The 18,536-nt window shown below is 43.4% G+C and overlaps 1 protein-coding gene across 7 annotated transcripts in view; it reads left to right on the top strand.

Annotated features, from left to right (window-relative positions):
- Nucleotides 1-18,536, top strand: part of LOC147615653 (transcription initiation factor TFIID subunit 10-like) — a 94,851-nt gene that overhangs the window by 23,251 nt on the left and 53,064 nt on the right. For 6 of the 7 annotated variants that reach the window (XM_086778192.1, XM_086778194.1, XM_086778191.1 and 3 more), the window contains one exon: nucleotides 2,300-2,362. The exons of the other annotated variant lie outside the window; for it this stretch is intronic. In XM_086778192.1, coding sequence (XP_086634318.1) covers nucleotides 2,300-2,362 — 63 coding nt within the window. The remainder of the gene's footprint in view (nucleotides 1-2,299; nucleotides 2,363-18,536) is intronic. 7 annotated transcript variants of the gene reach the window in all.

Below are 18,536 nucleotides of genomic sequence, written 5' to 3' on the forward strand. Positions count from 1 at the left end.
AGTTCAGTCCAAGTATCTCAGCTTCTCTTGAGCGCTTCCTTCCTAGGAGACAAGGGAAGTCAGCGGGACAGCAGTTCACAGTCATCATAGGCAGCACATTCAGTCCATGGTCTCATCTCTCCTCAGCGTTTCTCATCCATGGAGCAAGGGAGAAGCAGATCAGCAGTTTAGCCAGCATATTCAGCACATAGTTCATCATTCCTACCTCCTACATAGAGGGAAGCCGGCATCAAAGGGTGGACCTCAACATTGGAGCAAGGAACAGTCATCATCAGCATTCATCATATCCCTCTCATCCCGAGAAGGATCTTCATCTAGGACAGCATCATAAATCTATTTCTAGATCTTCATTGTAACCATTCATTTTAATATAGCTGCATTGTATTGCATTGACACTAATTGTCTTATCTCTTAAGCATCATTAAGTGAAGTTTAGCTAGCCTAAGGTTGTGATTACTACGGTCAATCCCTCGCATGTCACAGCATGTTCCTGGATTCATCGAGGTATATATATGGTTAACCTTCATATCCATGGCCTCCTTGGTGGCTCTTGGACAAGCGTTACATGGCTGTCCATGAGAGAGCCTTCTAAAAAGCCTATCTCTTGTCCTAGACTAGTGCTCGTGCATCCGGTTGGAAGCTTAATAAATGCCGGTACACCTCTACATCATTCCAAAGGGTTACACAGACGTGCGGGACATGCACTAACTTCATGTGTGGCACATGTACACCTGACCATGACCCTTCATAATGGATCCCTAGTTGACATGGGACACAAAGGGCCAATTAAGACTTGCACGTGCTGTAGAGATATGGCCACGTGGCATCCAAGTGTGGGGTGCACTTGACATCATTTTTCTTCACCACATAGTGGGTTGAAAATGCAAATGTCTGTTGTACCTCTTGAAGCCAGTGTAATGCTCCAATGAGTGGCATGGGGGCTGAATTCAATACACGCATATGAGTGAGATGCTTGTAGATGTGATTGATGGGATGAAGTGCACCTATTTGTTGGCCTTCGTGAGCAAGTCGGTGAGTAGAGAACAGGTAGACTAGGAAAAATGAGGACAAAATATTAATAAATTGCGCCCTTCTCTTTTACTTGGGTGCCTTTTTACTACTTGAGCACTTCCTTGTAGACATTTGTGTAATGGAGGGGTGTGTGAACACTCTAGGACTAGCCGGGGCACTTTTTCCCTCTTTAGGAGGTTTTTTCCCCCGTGCATGTGAACACCCTCTAACACTTATCATTTGGGGTGTACTTATCATTTGTACCTTATGCCACTCATTCTACTTGGTAATCATCATCAAGTTATGTGCCTCTCACTCTCTATTGTGAGTGTCTTGCTCTACTAACCCTAACTTGCAAGGTCCAACATTCCCTTTTTGTCTAGTTAATTGGGCACCCAATGGGTTCCCAAGAGCTGCCCACAGCCTACGCATGCTCCCATGAAGCATACTTGGCCACCCTTTACCTTGCTAGTGACCTTGGACGAAAAAAAGGCTTGGTAGACACTATTAATCCTAAATGGCCTGACCGGTGTTTCGAGCATCCGACCATGGGTCTAATAAGTGTCTGGAACCTGTGCACATCTTTATAGCTTGCAAGTAGGTTACACACGACTATGTAGGACTTGCACATGATTTGACTAGATGGCACCTTTCGAGCGACATGTCCTTGTACAACATGCACAATGGCTAGCAAAAATGGTGTGCTAAGTGTACTGGCTAAGTAGAATGGCCATGTGGCACCCTTGTACAGCATCTGCATGTGACATGGCACTACAGATCGTTGGATCTATCCGTGGCCCTACTATTTATAAGCCCATAACTAGTGCAGGCGATCACCTTTTTGCAAGCCCAAATTTGTGTCAGAAAAGTCATTTAACACGTTCGTAATGGGCTAAAAAGTTGCTCGATGCTTTGCTCCCTGGCCAGGCTGGCTTATACATGTTTATGTTGCCCAACAATTGGTCTAAAACTGCCCCTAAACTGTAGGATAATGTCCACATGTCACCAAAGCAGTTGGTGCACAAGATAACTTTTTCTTCATGTTGTCTTGTGCAGCTGGCTTCTTACTTCTTATAATGCGAGTTGTGTTTCGGGTGGCTTCTTCTTCTTCTGTCCCTCCTTTCCCGAAAAAAGAAACATCCTTAGATCTCTCTTCTCATAAATCTTTTGAAGGAATTTAAAAGACAATGTTGTTTATGAGCTCTTACTATGAAGTACTGAAGTTTTTTGTTAGCTTAGCTTGATCTTAACACCAAGCCCTGACAGCTACTTATTTACCATTTTACAGCACGAGGTTGATCTCCATAGCAACACAAAAGTTCATCAGCGAGATTGTAAATGATGCATTCCAGTACGCTTCAATTACTGTTTGCCTCTGTATCGAAGTTCATTTTTTTTTTGGGTGCATTTTTGAGTGTTAGAAATTCCTCATGAATGTGTCTTTTAGGAGCTTCTCATAGTTACTTTTCCCTTGAAGTAACAAGCAAGTTTATAGAATTTTGTTTGAAATCAAATTGGCCTATGTTTTGAACAATGTAATGGCCTCAATTTCATCTGCTCCTTCACCAGTTTTCAGAAACAAGCTGCATTCATCTCTTGTCCGATGAAGATATTATTCAGGATGCTCCTATCTGGGGTAAAGCTTGTTTGTGTGCCATTGATAAGGTTGTGGAGGTGCGGCTGAAGTTGATGGTGGATCGCTTTGGCGAGAATTTTGTAGGTGGTGTCAAGGAAGGTAATAGGGCGCCACTGGTGAACCTCAGGACGGGAAACCCTCCTCTTTGGGGTTCAAATGAATGAGTCCCTTTGCCTAATAATCACTCAGGAAGGGAGCTTGTCACCATAACCTTCCTTCTTGAAGGTTGCTGCTTGGCCAGCCTTCATGAGATCCCAATGGTGGTGAAAGAGGGAGACCGCAATCCCATCCCCTTTCTAACACTTCTAGCGGGGAAGGGCCTATAGTGCTTCTCAATCTCTCCTCTGTTGAAGTTAATCTCTACAAGGCCAATGAGACAACTGCCTTGTGTGCTGCCATACTTTGTGATGCACTTGAGAAGGCAGGGTCCATCGAAAGAAGATGGTGGTAGAAATTTAAGGCAACCCTGCAAACCCTAGAGGGATCACACTCCACCCCATCCGGGGCGCGAAGGTGGTGAACTCCATCTTTGTGGTGGGGAGGTCCACGAGGCAAAGGATGACACTTGTGCATGGTACTCGTACTCCACCGTCACGTAGCGTGTACGTGGGCTCGACCGGACTACGAGACTGCATGCTTTTGAGTGGGTGGCGAGTGAGTCCGGGGTTCAAGGGTGAGACGCCTTGGTCGGAGTACCGCGGGCGTCTGGGCTAGTGTGGGCAGGGAGGTCGCTACATATAGCCCGGTGGGATGGGGGGATCCCTCATTCTGCTCTATGGTTGGGAGGTGAACACAAGCCTTCCCTTCTCCATTACCGCGTAGTTGGAGTGTCCCGTGCGTGCCCGTAGTGACATAGTCGTGAGCCCTCTTTCACCGTCCATGAACACACGACGACTAAGCGTAGCCCCAATAGGCAATAAACACGATGGCATCACTATCTCATTCGTGTGTAGCGTGCACGTGAGAGAGACTGCACCTTCCCAGCCTGATAGCAACGACGCCATCCGGCAACGCATGCACTAGCATAGGGAGCATCAACAAGGAGAGCTCTCTCTCCAGCCGATAGCAGCGGCAACAGCTCTCTGGCAACTTAGGGCCGTCCACACGTATGCGCACGTCACCACCATCTTGCTGCTCCATGCGTGGATTTGCATCTCTTACCCTGGTGTGGTGCGTGGTGTTATACCCGCACACGGCCAGGCCTGGCTATGAGCACAACTGGACAAGGCTAAGCTTTTGGTTGTGTTGTTGACAGTCGTCAAAGGATTCGAAAAGAAGGACGTCTCCCTTGACAAATAGAGGGTAGCAGCGCAAGACACCCCAGACAGCCACACGCTCTAACTACTAAGCCTATGAGGGAGAGTTACTGGCTATTATTCATGCTCTAAAAAAGTGGCGACATTATTTGTATGGGCTCTACTTTTGAGGTCCGGACGGACCATGAAAGTCTTAAATGGCTTTCTAGTATTGAAAGGTAGAAAAGCTTGGCGGGCGGAGATCCTACAAGAGTTTGATTTGCAGCTTCGTTACAGAGAGGTAAATTTAACGTAGTAGCGGATGCGCTCAGTTGCATGCCCACGGTGAGCGAGTTGGTACAATACACTTTGGGTTTTTCTTGCATGTGGGACAATGCCCAACTCTTATCACATTCTCTCTAGCTCTCATGTCACCTCAAATCTCAACAGGTACCCCTCCAAAACTCCCCCAAAATCTTGGCTATATGGAAATATTAGAGGATTGATTAGGCAGAGTGAGGACCTCCTATCTCAAAAAGTAATAGCCTTTTTAGGTACATGTGGATGTGTGTGCCTCCAAGGGTGCTAGCAACCCCCGCGTAGTGGAGGCACAGTTATGGTCAGCCCACCATATTTGGTCATGCTATGGTATCAAACACATCATGGGAAGCATGACAGCTCTTGGATTTTGGGATGCTATTAGAGCCCTAGTTCATTGTCCACTTCCCTCCATGATCGATTTTAGGGGGGTGTTAGAGTGCAGTGCAAACCTTACATGAATAGTGGGGATAAAAGGGATGTCAAGTAATCCCACATGTGCAAGAAAAGCGTGGAAGATGAAAGGACATAAATAGTCCAAAGCTTCTCTTTTTTGTAGAAATATTATAGGGCTGGTTAGGTAGAGTGGAGAATTGTCTTAGCAAACAAATCCAAAATAGGCAGAGTAGAGACTTGTCTCAGCAAAGCCAAGACAGGTAGAGCAGCGACCTGTCTTAGCATAGGCAAAGCCTCTGCAAGCCCATACAAATGTGTGTAACTCTAGGGTGGTAGTGGCCCTTGCATAGAGGGGCACACACATTTGTTGGTGGGGCTAGCCACCATATTTGGTCATGGTGTGGTGTCAATGAGCACATCATGGCCCATGGGTAGCATGGAATTATTGGTTTTCCAAGAGTTTACCCCAATCATGTATTACCATTGCCATCCTAAGATAAGGACAGCATGGAATTCTTGGTTTTCAAGAGTTTGCCCCAATCATGTATTATCATTTCTATCCTAAGACAAGGCCTACCTAATATTGCATCAAATTTTGGTGGGAAAATGTTAGTGGGAGCTTAGACTTAGGAAGTCTACAAAGGGGATAGCAAACATGAAGCCTCCTATTTTAACTAGGCACTCTTAATCCTACAAAATTCACTCTTGTTTAATCTTCAAGATTGATGAAAAAGTATATTCATTCAATAAATGGATGTTCCCATTTCAAATACAAGGCTTTGATGATCACATTAACCCCAAAACCACCATCTAGGAATATGAAGTTACTTGGGAACTAATTGCACTCCATGGGAGGGTTGTTCTCTCAAGTCTTTTGGTCACCTTAAAGAACATTAACTTCTAGTATTATGTCATCATTCCCACCTCCTCCTCTAATGGGAATATATCAATCCATTGATTCAATAACCTCTAGATATCAAGAGTGTTCTTTAATAATCCCCCCCAAGGACATATTTTGAGCTAGCAAGTGAAATTGAGTGAAATCAAGGCTACTATGCTCATGTTCTCCTTCTGTATCTTGTACCATGGTATGCATCTTCTTGTGAGAATAAACTTGTAGAATCTTGATCTTTTTTTTTTTGGATAGTTGAGTTGTCCACCCCCTTCCTTGGATAGTATTCCTTGATGGATCTTATAAGATATTGTTTAAATGCTTGGATGGTACTTGAAATGGATCTTATAAGATATTGTTTAAATGCTTGGATCTTATAAGATATTGATAGATGGTACTTGAAATGGATCTTATAAGATATTGTTTAAATGCTTGGATCCCCAAGATTCATTGGATAACTTGCCAAAAGATCATTTCCTCAATTTGTTCTTAAATTCCTTTTTTTGGCATGCTTCTTTTATTTCTTGCCGAGATCCCTTGTGCCCATAGGTCTACAAAAGGAGAAGATATAATCTATCAAGGATTTCTTTGAAGACATGCAAGATATGCTAGAAGTAGCAAGAGATAGTAGTCGTAGTAGTGCACAAGGTCGTACAAAAACGTAAGAGCCATAGAGAAGTGCCTTTGAAGAGGGTGACTTTGTTTGCTTGAAAGTCCCTGCGAAGTCGGAGACTCTCAAGATGTGAGAGTGTCAAAAGCTTTCTCCTAGATATTACGGTCCATTTAAAATCCTTAAGAAGATTACTAGTGTAGCATACAAACTTGAGTTGTCGGACAGCTCTCGTTTTTCATGTCAGTAGGCTCTGAAAAATGTTTACCATAAGGAGAACATAGTTACTTCTAACGTTTTGGTGGAACTTGTTGAACAACCGTCTCTTTCACATGAACCTGAGAAGATTCTTGAAGTTAAAGAACGGAAGATGAGGCATAATGTGTACCGAGAGGCACTTGTTAAGTGGAAGGATGGAGAGGATAAAGCGTCCTCATGGGAACGCTTAAGTACGCTTACCAAAAACTATCCAGTGTTTGTTTTCGCGGATGAAAACTCTTCTTAAGAGGGAGGTAATGTCACGTAGCATATAGCGTATATGTGGGCTTGTTGGATTGTGAGACTGCATGCCGGAGAGCGGGCGGCAAGCGAGTCCGGGGTTCAGGGGTGAGATCCCGGGTTGGAGTACCGCGAGCATCCGGGCTAGTGTGGGCAAGCAGGTCCCTACATATAGCCTGATGGGATGGAGGTGAACATGAGCCTTACCTTCTTCATCTGTGCGTAGTTGGAGTGTGTTCCGTGCATGTCCGTAGTGACAGGGATCCAATCATGCACCAACTTGCATTCCCTCATGAAAGGTGTGTCCAAAATAACATCATATGAGTTTGGTTGGTGCAAGAAGTTCATTACCACAAGTGTATGATGATAATGGAGCTTGAAGCTTGGGTCTTGCTGAAGTTTCACCGACCATTTTTACTATTAGATCTGTCTGTTCTCGAAGTCCCATTTGTATATACTTCGATTGCAACATGACAATACCATCATCACGTTGAAGAAATTGCCCAAATAGTAATGCAACGGGTCCAAATCTGTCATCTCGAATGACACATTTGAAGGCAAAAATCTTCTCATCATCAGGGCGTGTGAGCAGCATGTCATCAACGTATAGAACGATGACAAAAATTCCTTATTAATCAGAGGGTACTTTTAGTAGGACTATCGTAAAAACCACGTGCAACCAAGTATACATCAGTGTTCTCATACCATGCTGTGGGAGCCTGCTTAAGGTCATACAGAGCTTTCTGTAGCTTGCATACTTTCTTCTTCTTCCCCTTTTGAACAAAACGGTGAGGTTGAGATACATTTACCTCTTCATGCAAATCATCGTTCAAGAAGGCAGTCTTGATATCCAACTGATGTACGTGCAAACCATGGTCTACTGCCAATGTGATGATATACCTATTGGTAGTCATACGTGAAGTGGGAGCAAAGGTTTTATCATAGTCAATGCCCTTTTGGTTAGCATAACCCTTTGCAACAAGCCTAGCCTTGTAGCGGTCACAACACTACCATCTACCTTTCTCTTTAGCAAGTCACCCATTGATTTGTCTCATCTAGTGCTTGCTTAGTGATTTTCTACAAATTTTGCTCACTATTTATTTCAAATTATGATGGTGCACTCCTCAAACTTTTCCCTAGTTATTAATTTTCTCATTATTTTTATATTATGTATCATACATCCACCGTTTCCTAGTTTTGTGCCATTGTCGTTTCCCAAAGGCCGGCGGTTGCCGTTTTCCATTTCCGTTTCATGCAACTATGCTTCCTTGCCATGAGGCAAATGAGCCAAATACTAAGTGTCATTCTTATGGATTGAGTCATACTCATTCTACATGGCACTCATCCATCAATTATCTTCCTGTGCTTCTTGTTGGAGAACAAGCCTCATCCAAGTACAAAAGAATAAAGGCATGTGGCATGTGCACACACACTCTTGTAAAAGAGAGCAGATAAAATCCAGAAAGTAACCACAAAGCAAAAGTCACATCAAAAGGTGAAGAGAATCATGGAGCCACCCACTCACACCCAATCACTGACTTAATTCCAAATGTTAAGATGTATTAGGAGCATGCATGGAGCCTATATAAAGGCTCCATACATGTATGGAGCCTATATAAAGGATCCATACATGTATGGAGCCTATATAAAAGCACACTTCTCAATGATAACTAATCCAACATTTGAATCATTTTGCCACTCTCATATTGAGTGTGTTTTATTTCTCTTTGTCTGTGTGTTTATGCCATAGCCATAGCCATGTTTCTCTATGATCCACCATAGCCTCCACTTCATTGTTTTCTACGTTTGGTATCAAAGCTATAGGTTGATTTTTCCTCGAGCGTTAGCACCCCGAAATTTTTTGTACTCGCTTGAACCATTGCGCTACCATCCGTACACCATTGCGCTGCCATATGTACAACAATCCGTAGAGGTGTAAACATGCCCTACAACCTCTGTACTCTGTCAGTAGGCGGCCCAGTCCTGTGCACACATCTTGAGCAACAACCAACATCATGCACAAATCAACACACACACATCAGTTCATGAAGCAACGTCAAGAAAATATGCAGATCTCCGAGCCTCCAAAGAAGCATATGAAAAGCTGGACAAGCTTTTTGTTGGAAAGCCACACCCACACACAGAGTTAGAGTTTTACCCGACAGCCACACAAAGATGAAGATAGTACATAGAGATGTTGAGAGAGAATCTGTGGAGGTCGTAGAATCAACTTTCCACGTATATCACTTTCATAATAATATGAAAGTACAAAAGCAATAGATAGAGTGTCCTTTCACACTAGATATCCAAGTGCAAAAACCACATGAGAAAAAGTGTCCTTGTTGAGGTCATGCTCACACGTAGCACTACCATAAGTGTGCATCTTCCTTCAAATCCCCCCCCCCCCCCCCAAGTAAAAGTTTGAACCTACACGAGGTAGCAGATCACTCTCTATATGAGAGCAAGCCTAAAGCTTCTCGGAAAGCTTCAAACATCTCTCTAGGCAAAGCCTTTGTAAATAGATGTGCGACATTAGCTTGTGTAGGGTAGTAAGATAAACTAATCTCCCTTGCGTGTAATCTCTCTCTCTCACATAATGATAATGGATGTCAATGTGCTTGGTACGTGCATGAAATATAGGATTTCGTGCCACGGCCATAATAGCACTTTGGCTATCTGTGAGATAGTAGTGGGTGTCTACTGACACTCACGAAGATCAGCCAATAACCTCCTTAGCCATACACAATCTACTGTAGGACTGAGGGCTGACGTGTTCTCAGCCTTACAAGTAGATGTGGCAACAATGGGTTGTGTTTTACTAAATGAAGATATACATGAACTGCCAAAAAAAAAAAAACAATTCCTACTGGTGGATTTCTTGGTATCATAATCACCAGCCTAGTCTGAATCACTGCATGCATCGTAGTTGCCAGGCATTTCATGAAATGTGTTTCATAAATGTTTCAGAAACGTTTCTTTCATTTCCCAGAAGTTTCAAAAACGTTTCATACAAAAAGGAAGGGTACAGGTCCCAAAATTTATATACAAGTTTATTATATGTTAAAAATATGTTGCCTTCTTGCAAAACAATATTAAACATCCATCATTTACACATTAAAACTTGTTTACATGCTAAAACTAAAGAATCTGGTTGACCCAGTTACAGTGTGCAGCCAAATGACCAATTGGCATAAATAAATTGGCAACATCAAGAATCAAGATCTAGATTCCATCATCAATAATGGCAACTACTCAATAATGGCACTCAAAGTAATCACAAAAAGTCTGAATCCTGAGCTGATACATAAAAAGAAAGCTGAAGTCTGAAATACACAAAGTAAAGCATGCATGATAGATGTAATCATGCATGACAAATAGTAAACTAGAGGAGCTTGACAGCCCCAAAGACTAGAGTCCTCAATCTGGAGTCTGGGCACTCAATCCTCAACATCCTCGCTGTCCTCATCAGTAGCTGAAATCAGCCTTCAAAAACTTGACGGGCGGTGAGCACACTTAATCACACTTAAAACTCTTTATGAACTGGATTAATAAACTTGGAGGAAGAAAAAGAATAAGTGGAGCTAGAGTGCTCCTGCACAAAAGACCGATTTGCCCCAAAGCGTGGCGCCCGTGCAAGTATTTATTTATCAATCGAGGTCGGCGTAGCCCTTGTACAATTCTCGAGAAGAAATTCCCTTGCTCCACGTAGAAGAGATCTCCTTGAAGCTTTCACCCAATTTGTGTTGTGGTGAAACAAGAGCCTTGGCCCCCTTTTTATACAAGTTTGGGAGAAAAGCTATGCTTTTCCCCTTTTCCCCTTTTCCCCTTAGAAAAATCTATTACAAAGGCTTTTCCCGTGTCAGCCCTAGCAGCCACGTTAGTTGCCTTGCGATCCTCATCGCCTGCACTGTGCAGCAAGGTACCACACGTCAGCTGCCTTCCGTCAGTTCCACGTGTCAGTTGTTGACTTGGCTGACCCTCTAACAGTCTTGAGAGAGAAACTGCTACACCTGTAGCAAGGTAAGAGAAAAACACATGCACATGCACATGAGCATGCACACATATGCACACACGCACACCAAACATGTATCTGCATCCATACACGTGTACAAACTTTACACATGATTAGTGAATGCTATACAGGATTAAACATAATCACAATGCTTAAGAAAAAGAGGTAAAATACTTAGTCCTGTAACATACCCCCCTCTTAAAACAAAGCAATCGTCCTCGATTGTTCATTCAAAGGATCTACCAACTGAAACAGAACCTAAGAGAGCAACGAGAAAGCTATGTCCTGCCAACTGAAACAGAACATCTAAATAACATAAATCAAGAGCTTCCATCTCGTGAATAGTCACGTCTCCCTGGATGCTTTACCTGCTCCGCTCATGGCCATCCCATAGGACCCACGATCAGCAGTACATCATGAACATGAGTAAACACTGATGCTTATCAAATGAAAATCTAGAATAGGTGTCTCCATTCTCTCAAAAGATTCGTATATACATGAATCAAACCATGTGACTAGTACACAAATATCATAGAAATCCCATAGGCAGATATACTATCAATTCAGTATCTCGGGTGTGCTGATAAGAACACCAAGCGACTTCCAGATCTCATCCAAGTGAACTCTGTGAACAAGGGAGCGGAGTCACCCCCCTCTTGAGTAACAGGTAGTACTCTGAAATCCACAGTTGAACTTGTTGAAGCACTTTCTAAGGTAGGCTCCAAACCTAAAGCCTCGAGGTAAAGTTGTAGTATCCTCGGTGAATTTGCCAAGTCACCCTCCTCCATCCACTTCGAATCCATAGGTGAATAGTTCACAAACTTCACCAGATATCGACGTGAAACTTTTCCTCTGACTTTTCTTTCTTTATGTGCCAGAATCTGTTCCGGTTGAAGAATCTCATCTAGTTCTTCGACTTCTGGTTGTGTTTCTCATCAACTTGATCTGTAGGCACCTCACCTCTAAAAGGTCTAAGAAAACTCACATGGAATACATTATGAATTCTCCAATGATCCGGTAACTGAAGACGATAAGAAACATCACTCATCTTCTCAATCACCTGAAAAGGCCCATAGTACCGCATACTCAATTTAGAATATAAACTCTGTTTACCCTTCATTTTCCTGAGTCTAGCCTTCTCAAATCTCAAAAGCATCCAATCACCCAAATCAAAAACCAATGATCGACGGTGTAGGTTTGCTCCTTTCCTCTATTTCTCTTGAGTCCTGTGAAGAGCCACCTTGATCTTCTTGTAAGCCTCATCCATATTCTCCACAAAACGATCTGCCTCGAAGATCTTATCTTTTGTATGTAGGATCGGAGGTACTTTCTTCCCGCCTTGCACAATCTCAAAAGGTGCCTTACCTGTTGAAGTGTGAATGCTGTTGTTGTAAGCAAACTCCACCAAAGGAAGATACTTTTCCCAATGTTCCTTATGATTCGAAACATAACACTTTAGAAGATCCAATACAACTGAGTTGGCAATTTCCGATTGCCCATCTGTTTGTGGATGAAAAGAGGATGAGAACTTCAAACGAAGTCTTCATGTTCTCGAATAATGCTCTCCAAAATAAACTCGTCTTTCGAGAATCTCGGGCATTGACAATAGATGTGGGCATCCCATGGTACTTGAAGATATTTGTCAAAAATATCCTCACCATTTGCTCTCCATTTATCTTCTTCGTGACTGGAATGAAATGAGCCTGCTTGCTGAAACGATCCACGATAGTTCAGATGCCATCATTCCCACTCTTTGTCCTAGCAAGATCAAAGATAAAATCCATAGCAATACTCTCCCACAGTCTATCTGGAATAGGCAAAGGATGAAGTAACCTAGGTGTCTTTTGATGGTCATACTTCACCTTCTGACAAATGATACAATCACGAACAAAAGCATCAGCATCCTTGCGCATAGTAGGCCAATAAAAGAATGCCTCCAAAGCCTTCACTGTAGCCTCAATACCACGATGGCCTGCATAAGGCGGAGCATGGCATTCTGTCAAAACCTTCTGCCTCAACTGAGATGTGACACACAATTTGTCATGCATCATAAAAAATCCTTCCTTGAGAGAATAATGATCAACTCGCTCTCCTTCAGTCAAATGATCAAAAATCCGCTCAAAATCTGAGTCATGAGCATACTGTTCTCGCATATCATCAAGTTCATGATGAAGGATAATAGAGACGGCGGCCACATGTGGTTTCCTAGACAAGGCATCCGCAACCACATTCTTTTTGCCATCCACATGACTAATCTTAAAGTGAAACATGGACAAAAAGTTTGCCTATCTCATATGCTTCTCTGAGAGCTTCGTTTGAGTAAGGAAGTATCGAAGAGTCTAATGATCACTCTGAACAATGAAATCAGCTCCAAGAAGGTAATGCTTCCAAGTAGAAAGAGCATGAATAATCACAAGAAGCTCCTTCTCATACACTTGTAGATTCCTTTCTGTTGGTGACAAAGTTCTACTCTCATAAGCAATAACATGTCCATCCTGCATAAGAACAGTTCCAATGCTATTCCCACATGCATCACACTGTACCACAAAAGGTTTTTGTAGATCTGGTAAAACCAAAACTGGACCAGTGGTTAGCTTTTCCTTAAGCTTGTTGAAAGCTTTCACTTCCTTCTCTGTCCATTGGAATTTTACATCCTTCTTGGTCAGGTGATGTAAAGGTGAAGCAATCTTTGCAAAGAATCGGATAAACCTCTTGTAATATGAACAAAGTCCTAAGAAACTTCGTACATCATGTATAGTCTGCAGATCCGGCCAATTCTTTATTGCTTCAATTTTCGCTGGATCCATCCTGACGCCATCCTTAGACACCATGTGCCCAAGAAAGTGAATCTCCTGCATGAAAAATTCACTCTTCTTTTCGTTGACAACCAACCTATGCTTTCTGAGTTCCTCAAACACTTTGGTCAAATGCTCCCGATGCTCCTTCTCTGAATGAGAAAACACAATCATATCATCAAAGAAGGTGCCCACAAAAGCACGATGGGGTCGAAAAATCCGATCCATCATCTTGTTAAAAGTCGCTGGAGCATTCGTAAGACCAAAAGGCATGACAAAAACTCATAAAGTCCAAAAGTTGTCCTGAAAGCTGTCCTGTACACATCTTCTGGCCTGATGCGAATTTGATGGTATCCACTCTTCAGATTAGACTGAAGTAAGCTGCTCCCTGTAACTGATCCAAAATATCATCGATTTGAGGTATAGGGAATCTGTTCTTGATGGTAATCTTATTCAGTGCCCTGTAATCAATGCACATCCGCCAAGAATCATCTTTCTTTTGTACCAAAAGCACTGGTGAACAACAGGGCGAAGAGCTCGGCTGAATCAACCCTTTGTCCAACAGATCACGCACTTGGCTCATAATCTCTTCTTGTTGGGTTGCACTCACCCTATGGGATGGCTTATTCGGTGGTGAACTTCCAGGAATCAAATCAATCCCATGATCCTCAGGCCTAGCAGGCAGCAACTCCCCTGGCAAAGCCTCTGAAAAACAATCTTGAAAACTTTTGAGAAAGTCCAATCTTTCCTTGTCCAACTCAGACAGGTTAGAATCTGTGGTATCTTGATTCTCTTTAACAAACACTAAGTAAACAGAAAGATGTTTCTTTATTAAACGAGGAATAGCCGAGGTCGATACGCTTTACATCAAGAGTGTGTTCCTTATTCTTGTGAGTGAGAGAGATTTTCTTGTTGAAAGTATCTACTACCGCTTTAACCTTACAGCATCAAGGCATACCCAACAAAACATCACAACCCTCCAAAGGCATAATGTAGAAATCATCCTCTCTGTCCGTGTAAGTCTGCACACTGAGTCGCAGTTTCCCAATGATCGGTGTAACCTCAACCGAATGTCCAGGACAAGCCAAAGTAGCCTCATGTAACACACGCATCTCCTCTGGTTTGATGCCCAACTTTACACGTGCCCCAGGATCGAAAAAGATCAAAACCTGTTGATCTCGAAGTCTTCCTCATGCTCTGCACAACTCTGAAGATGCATCCCCTTGCTTCATCCCTATCAAGTTAGGTACTAGTCCAACAGACGGTTTCTGTTTCTTTGCTTTAGGCTCTTCTTGTGAATCATCTGTGCTTTTAAATGCTCTCTTCGGACACCTATAATACCGATGTCCCTCTTCTCCACAAGAGAAACATTTGTTGCCAGCTATAAGCTCTTTCTTTTCTTCATCTGTTCTCTGAGGTAAGGGCTGAAATTTTCTCTTCTTGGATTGCCCCTTCTCTCGCGGTTCAGTGTTTTTGGTCTCCTTTGACTCCTCTGCCTCTTTTGATGCTTTCTTAGAGAAGAGACGTTGATCCTTGAATCCTGACATCTGAGTCATATTAATGACCTTTGTTTTAATACAATAGTCACGAAGCTCCTTGGGTAACCCACAACAATATGTCTCGTGTTTCCATGGATAGGTGGGGGAAAAGAAGAGGAAGAATCGGGGTATGGCTGAAAATTTGGGTGGATGGGAGCTGAATGTTGAGGCTTAGCTTTCTTCTCAAACCCCTACTTCCGTGGTTTAGAATCAGCTTTGAAGTTTTGTGGAAAAAGTGAGTCCTTCGCGAGTTCCATTAATCCCTCCATCAAACTCTGCATCTTTGCTTCATAGGTGGCATCATCATCTTCAGCTTCTGGCATATCCGAACGTATTTCTTGCTCGCTTTCCTCATCTTCATAGAAGTAGTCGTCCTCTTCCGAAGATAAATCCTTCATCTCCGCACTAGTTCCAGCCATAGAATTAAATGTGTCGACCACAGGCTCGCCCCTTGAAAAAGTCGACGATGAATCTCAACAATGGAACCATGAAACCGGCCTTCAGAAACTTGATGAGTGGTGAGCACACTTAATCACACTTAAAACTCTTTATGAACTGGATTAATAAACTTGGAGGAAGAAAAAGAATTAGTGGAGCTAGAGTGCTCCTGCACAAAAGACCAATTGGCCCCAAAGCGTGGCACCCCTGCAGGTATTTATTTATCAATCGAGGTCGGCGTAGCCCTTTTACAATTCTCGAGAAGAAATCCCCTTTCTCCACGCAGAGGAGATCTCCTAGAAGCTTTCACCTAATTTGTGTTGTGGTGAAACAAGAGCCTTGGTCCCCTTTTTATACAAGTTTGGGGGAAAAGCTATGCTTTTTCCCTTAGAAAAATCTATTTCAAAGGCTTTTCCCAATAGACTATCGAATAGCTTTTTTTCTCTCTTTTTTATATATTAAAAAAAATTACATGTGGTGCTTTAGTGTTTTCGAAAACCCACGCAGCTGGCCGGCACTTTTTCTCCATCACTTTTTTTCTTCTGCCCGGCGCGTTTGCGTTTTGCTGCCCGGCGCCCATCGCTTCGCTTCTCTCTTGTGTTTGCTGCCTGTCGCCTTCCCCTCTCTCTCTTGCTTGGGTGTGCCTGTATGTCTGCTTTAGCTGACTAGCCATATATGTGCCAGCCGCCTGTACGAATGGTTAAGTGCCTGCAGCCAGTTGCCATGTCATCAATTGCGACCCTATCAGCCCGAGCAGCCACGTTAGCTGCCTTGCGATCCTCATCGCCTTGCAGCCAGGTACCACACGTCAGTTGCGTGCCATCAGTGCCACGTGTTTGCTGTTGACTCGGCTGACCCTCTAACAATCTTGAGAGAGAAACTGCTACACTTGCAGCAAGGTAAGAGAAAAACACATGCACATGCACACACGCACACCAAACATGTATCTGCATCCATACACGTGTACAAACTTTACACATGATTAGTGAATGCTATACAAGATTAAACATAATCAGAATGCTTAAGAAAAAGAGGTAAAATACTCAGTCTTGTAACAGTAGCCTCCTCGATAAACTCAACGTCACTCTTAGAAGAGGACGAAGTTGCCTTAGCTTTCGCACTCATCTTAGCTGCTGCACCGATACTAGAACCTCCTGATAATGATTGTGTAGATGCACGTATGCCATGAGTAGGTGCCATTAACTCCTCATACAACTTGGCATATATGTCGTGCTCTTCCTGAGGAATCTCTGGGACATCTTTCATCTTCTCAATGTCGATTTTATCGACATTGACCTGGCGAGGCTCTATCGGATTGCCTGATTGCTCAATTAGGCAGAGATTGCAATGGCAATACACCAACCGCTCCAACTGAGCAGGAGACAACCTGTTCCTATTCTTTGTATGGAAGAGGGTCCATGTGCTCCGGTTCCTCTTAGTAGGACCCGAATTGCAATCCTGTGAGAGGACTTGAATTGCGAGGCGTTTCTGCCATTAAAATACAGAAACTTTGTAAGTACTAAGTATAATCATCATTGATCAATGTATTATGTAATTTGTAAATAACAGACTTGTCTTTTAGAGTTGTACTCACCAAGTGAGGGCTACTGATCCCATACTTCTCCCACCATGAGGCTGGGTGAAGCGCTCTCTTGCATGCATGCAATTTGTCTACCAAATGCATGGCTGGCATTCAGATACATTAGCCGCTCATCCTCCAAGTGTCTCATGAGCTCCACATCTCCTCCTGTCCATTTCCGAATGTAAGCGTGCCATCCATCTTCCAACTCTTCATTAACATACTGCGCCTCACTACGCTAGAGAGGGTGCAATATGTGGGCAATTGCATGGATTGGTCTATGGAACCAATCCCACCGGTCGTTCCAAACCCGTCGAATATCCTCAACCCTGAAAATTAGCCATGAATGATCAAAGCTCTTAGCTAAAGCCTACGATACATTACAACAAGAAGGCAACTAGTTGGAAGTTCAGTACCTCTCATCTGTCAAGAGAGTGCATCGGTTAAGAGCCTCTCCAATCCGGTCCATGAACTCGTAGAAGAGTCCAAGAGTGCTGCTCTCCATGTTAGTGATGCGAAGAACACTATAGATTGGTTGAAGAGCACTTAACAAAGCCTCTGCCTCCTTCCACCAACCTTCTTGCATCACTCTACGTGTAAAAGTAACTGCCTTCGGGTGCTCATGGTCCTCCCAGCTCATCTACTCTCGGCAGACCATTGTGTGCATGAGTCCCTATCAGACTCTCACTACCCTCTCAACCACAATAAACATATATGCAAACTTGGTTTGTGAGGGCTTCGGAAGCGCAAGGTCACTATTGGCACGAAACATTGCCAAGACCTTGGGCCTCTTGGTAACAAACTTCACCAAGCTATGCACAGTGTTAAAGATGTCAGCAATCCACCTAATCTTGGCAAGATCTTCAATGAGCAAGTCTAGGCGATGGGATGCACATGGAGTCCATACAATCTGCGAGAACTCATCCTCTAGCATCCATCCCATAGACACACAGTTGCTACCATCGTCAGTGATGACCACCTGCGCTATGTTTTGTGGGCCTATCTCCATGATAGCCTCGCAGAGGTGTGACCATATAAACTCTCCTGTCACCATTGTCCCAGGTGCAGATGCATCAATGGCACACAAAAACATAGTGCTGTTGCAAGAGGACACCAAAATATTGTACACATTTCTCTTGCGTATATCTGATCACCCATCACATAACAGTGTTCAACCATACTTGCTCCAAGTGGCTTTTAATGGCTCCATCTCCACCTCCATTGCTTGTTGCTCCCTTCCACTCTTTAGTGCACAAGGTCTCATAGGAGGGTCCTTCCCACTCACATCCAATGTGGCTGATTGCTCTCATGGATACGAGTTTCCTTCAGGCTAATGGTAACTGACTTGAACCGCTGACTCTCTCGGTGTAAACGAGGCACTCTACGAGTTTCCTCCAGGCTAATGGTTGTTTCTAGCCCTGGGCAATAATTGACTTGAACCGCTGACTCTCTTGGTGTAAACGAGGCACTCTACCGATTGAGCTAACTGCCCCATCGTGGTGTGCGCACAATGTAAACAGACAAAGTGCATTGGATGAAAAGCCTAATGAGTTCCCTAGTTGCATCTTTAATTGCCTA

The sequence above is a fragment of the Cibotium barometz genome, chromosome 39 (genome assembly GCF_041138505.1).
Source record: "Cibotium barometz isolate CiBa-2024 chromosome 39, ASM4113850v1, whole genome shotgun sequence".
Classification (NCBI taxonomy): Eukaryota; Viridiplantae; Streptophyta; class Polypodiopsida; order Cyatheales; family Cibotiaceae; genus Cibotium; species Cibotium barometz.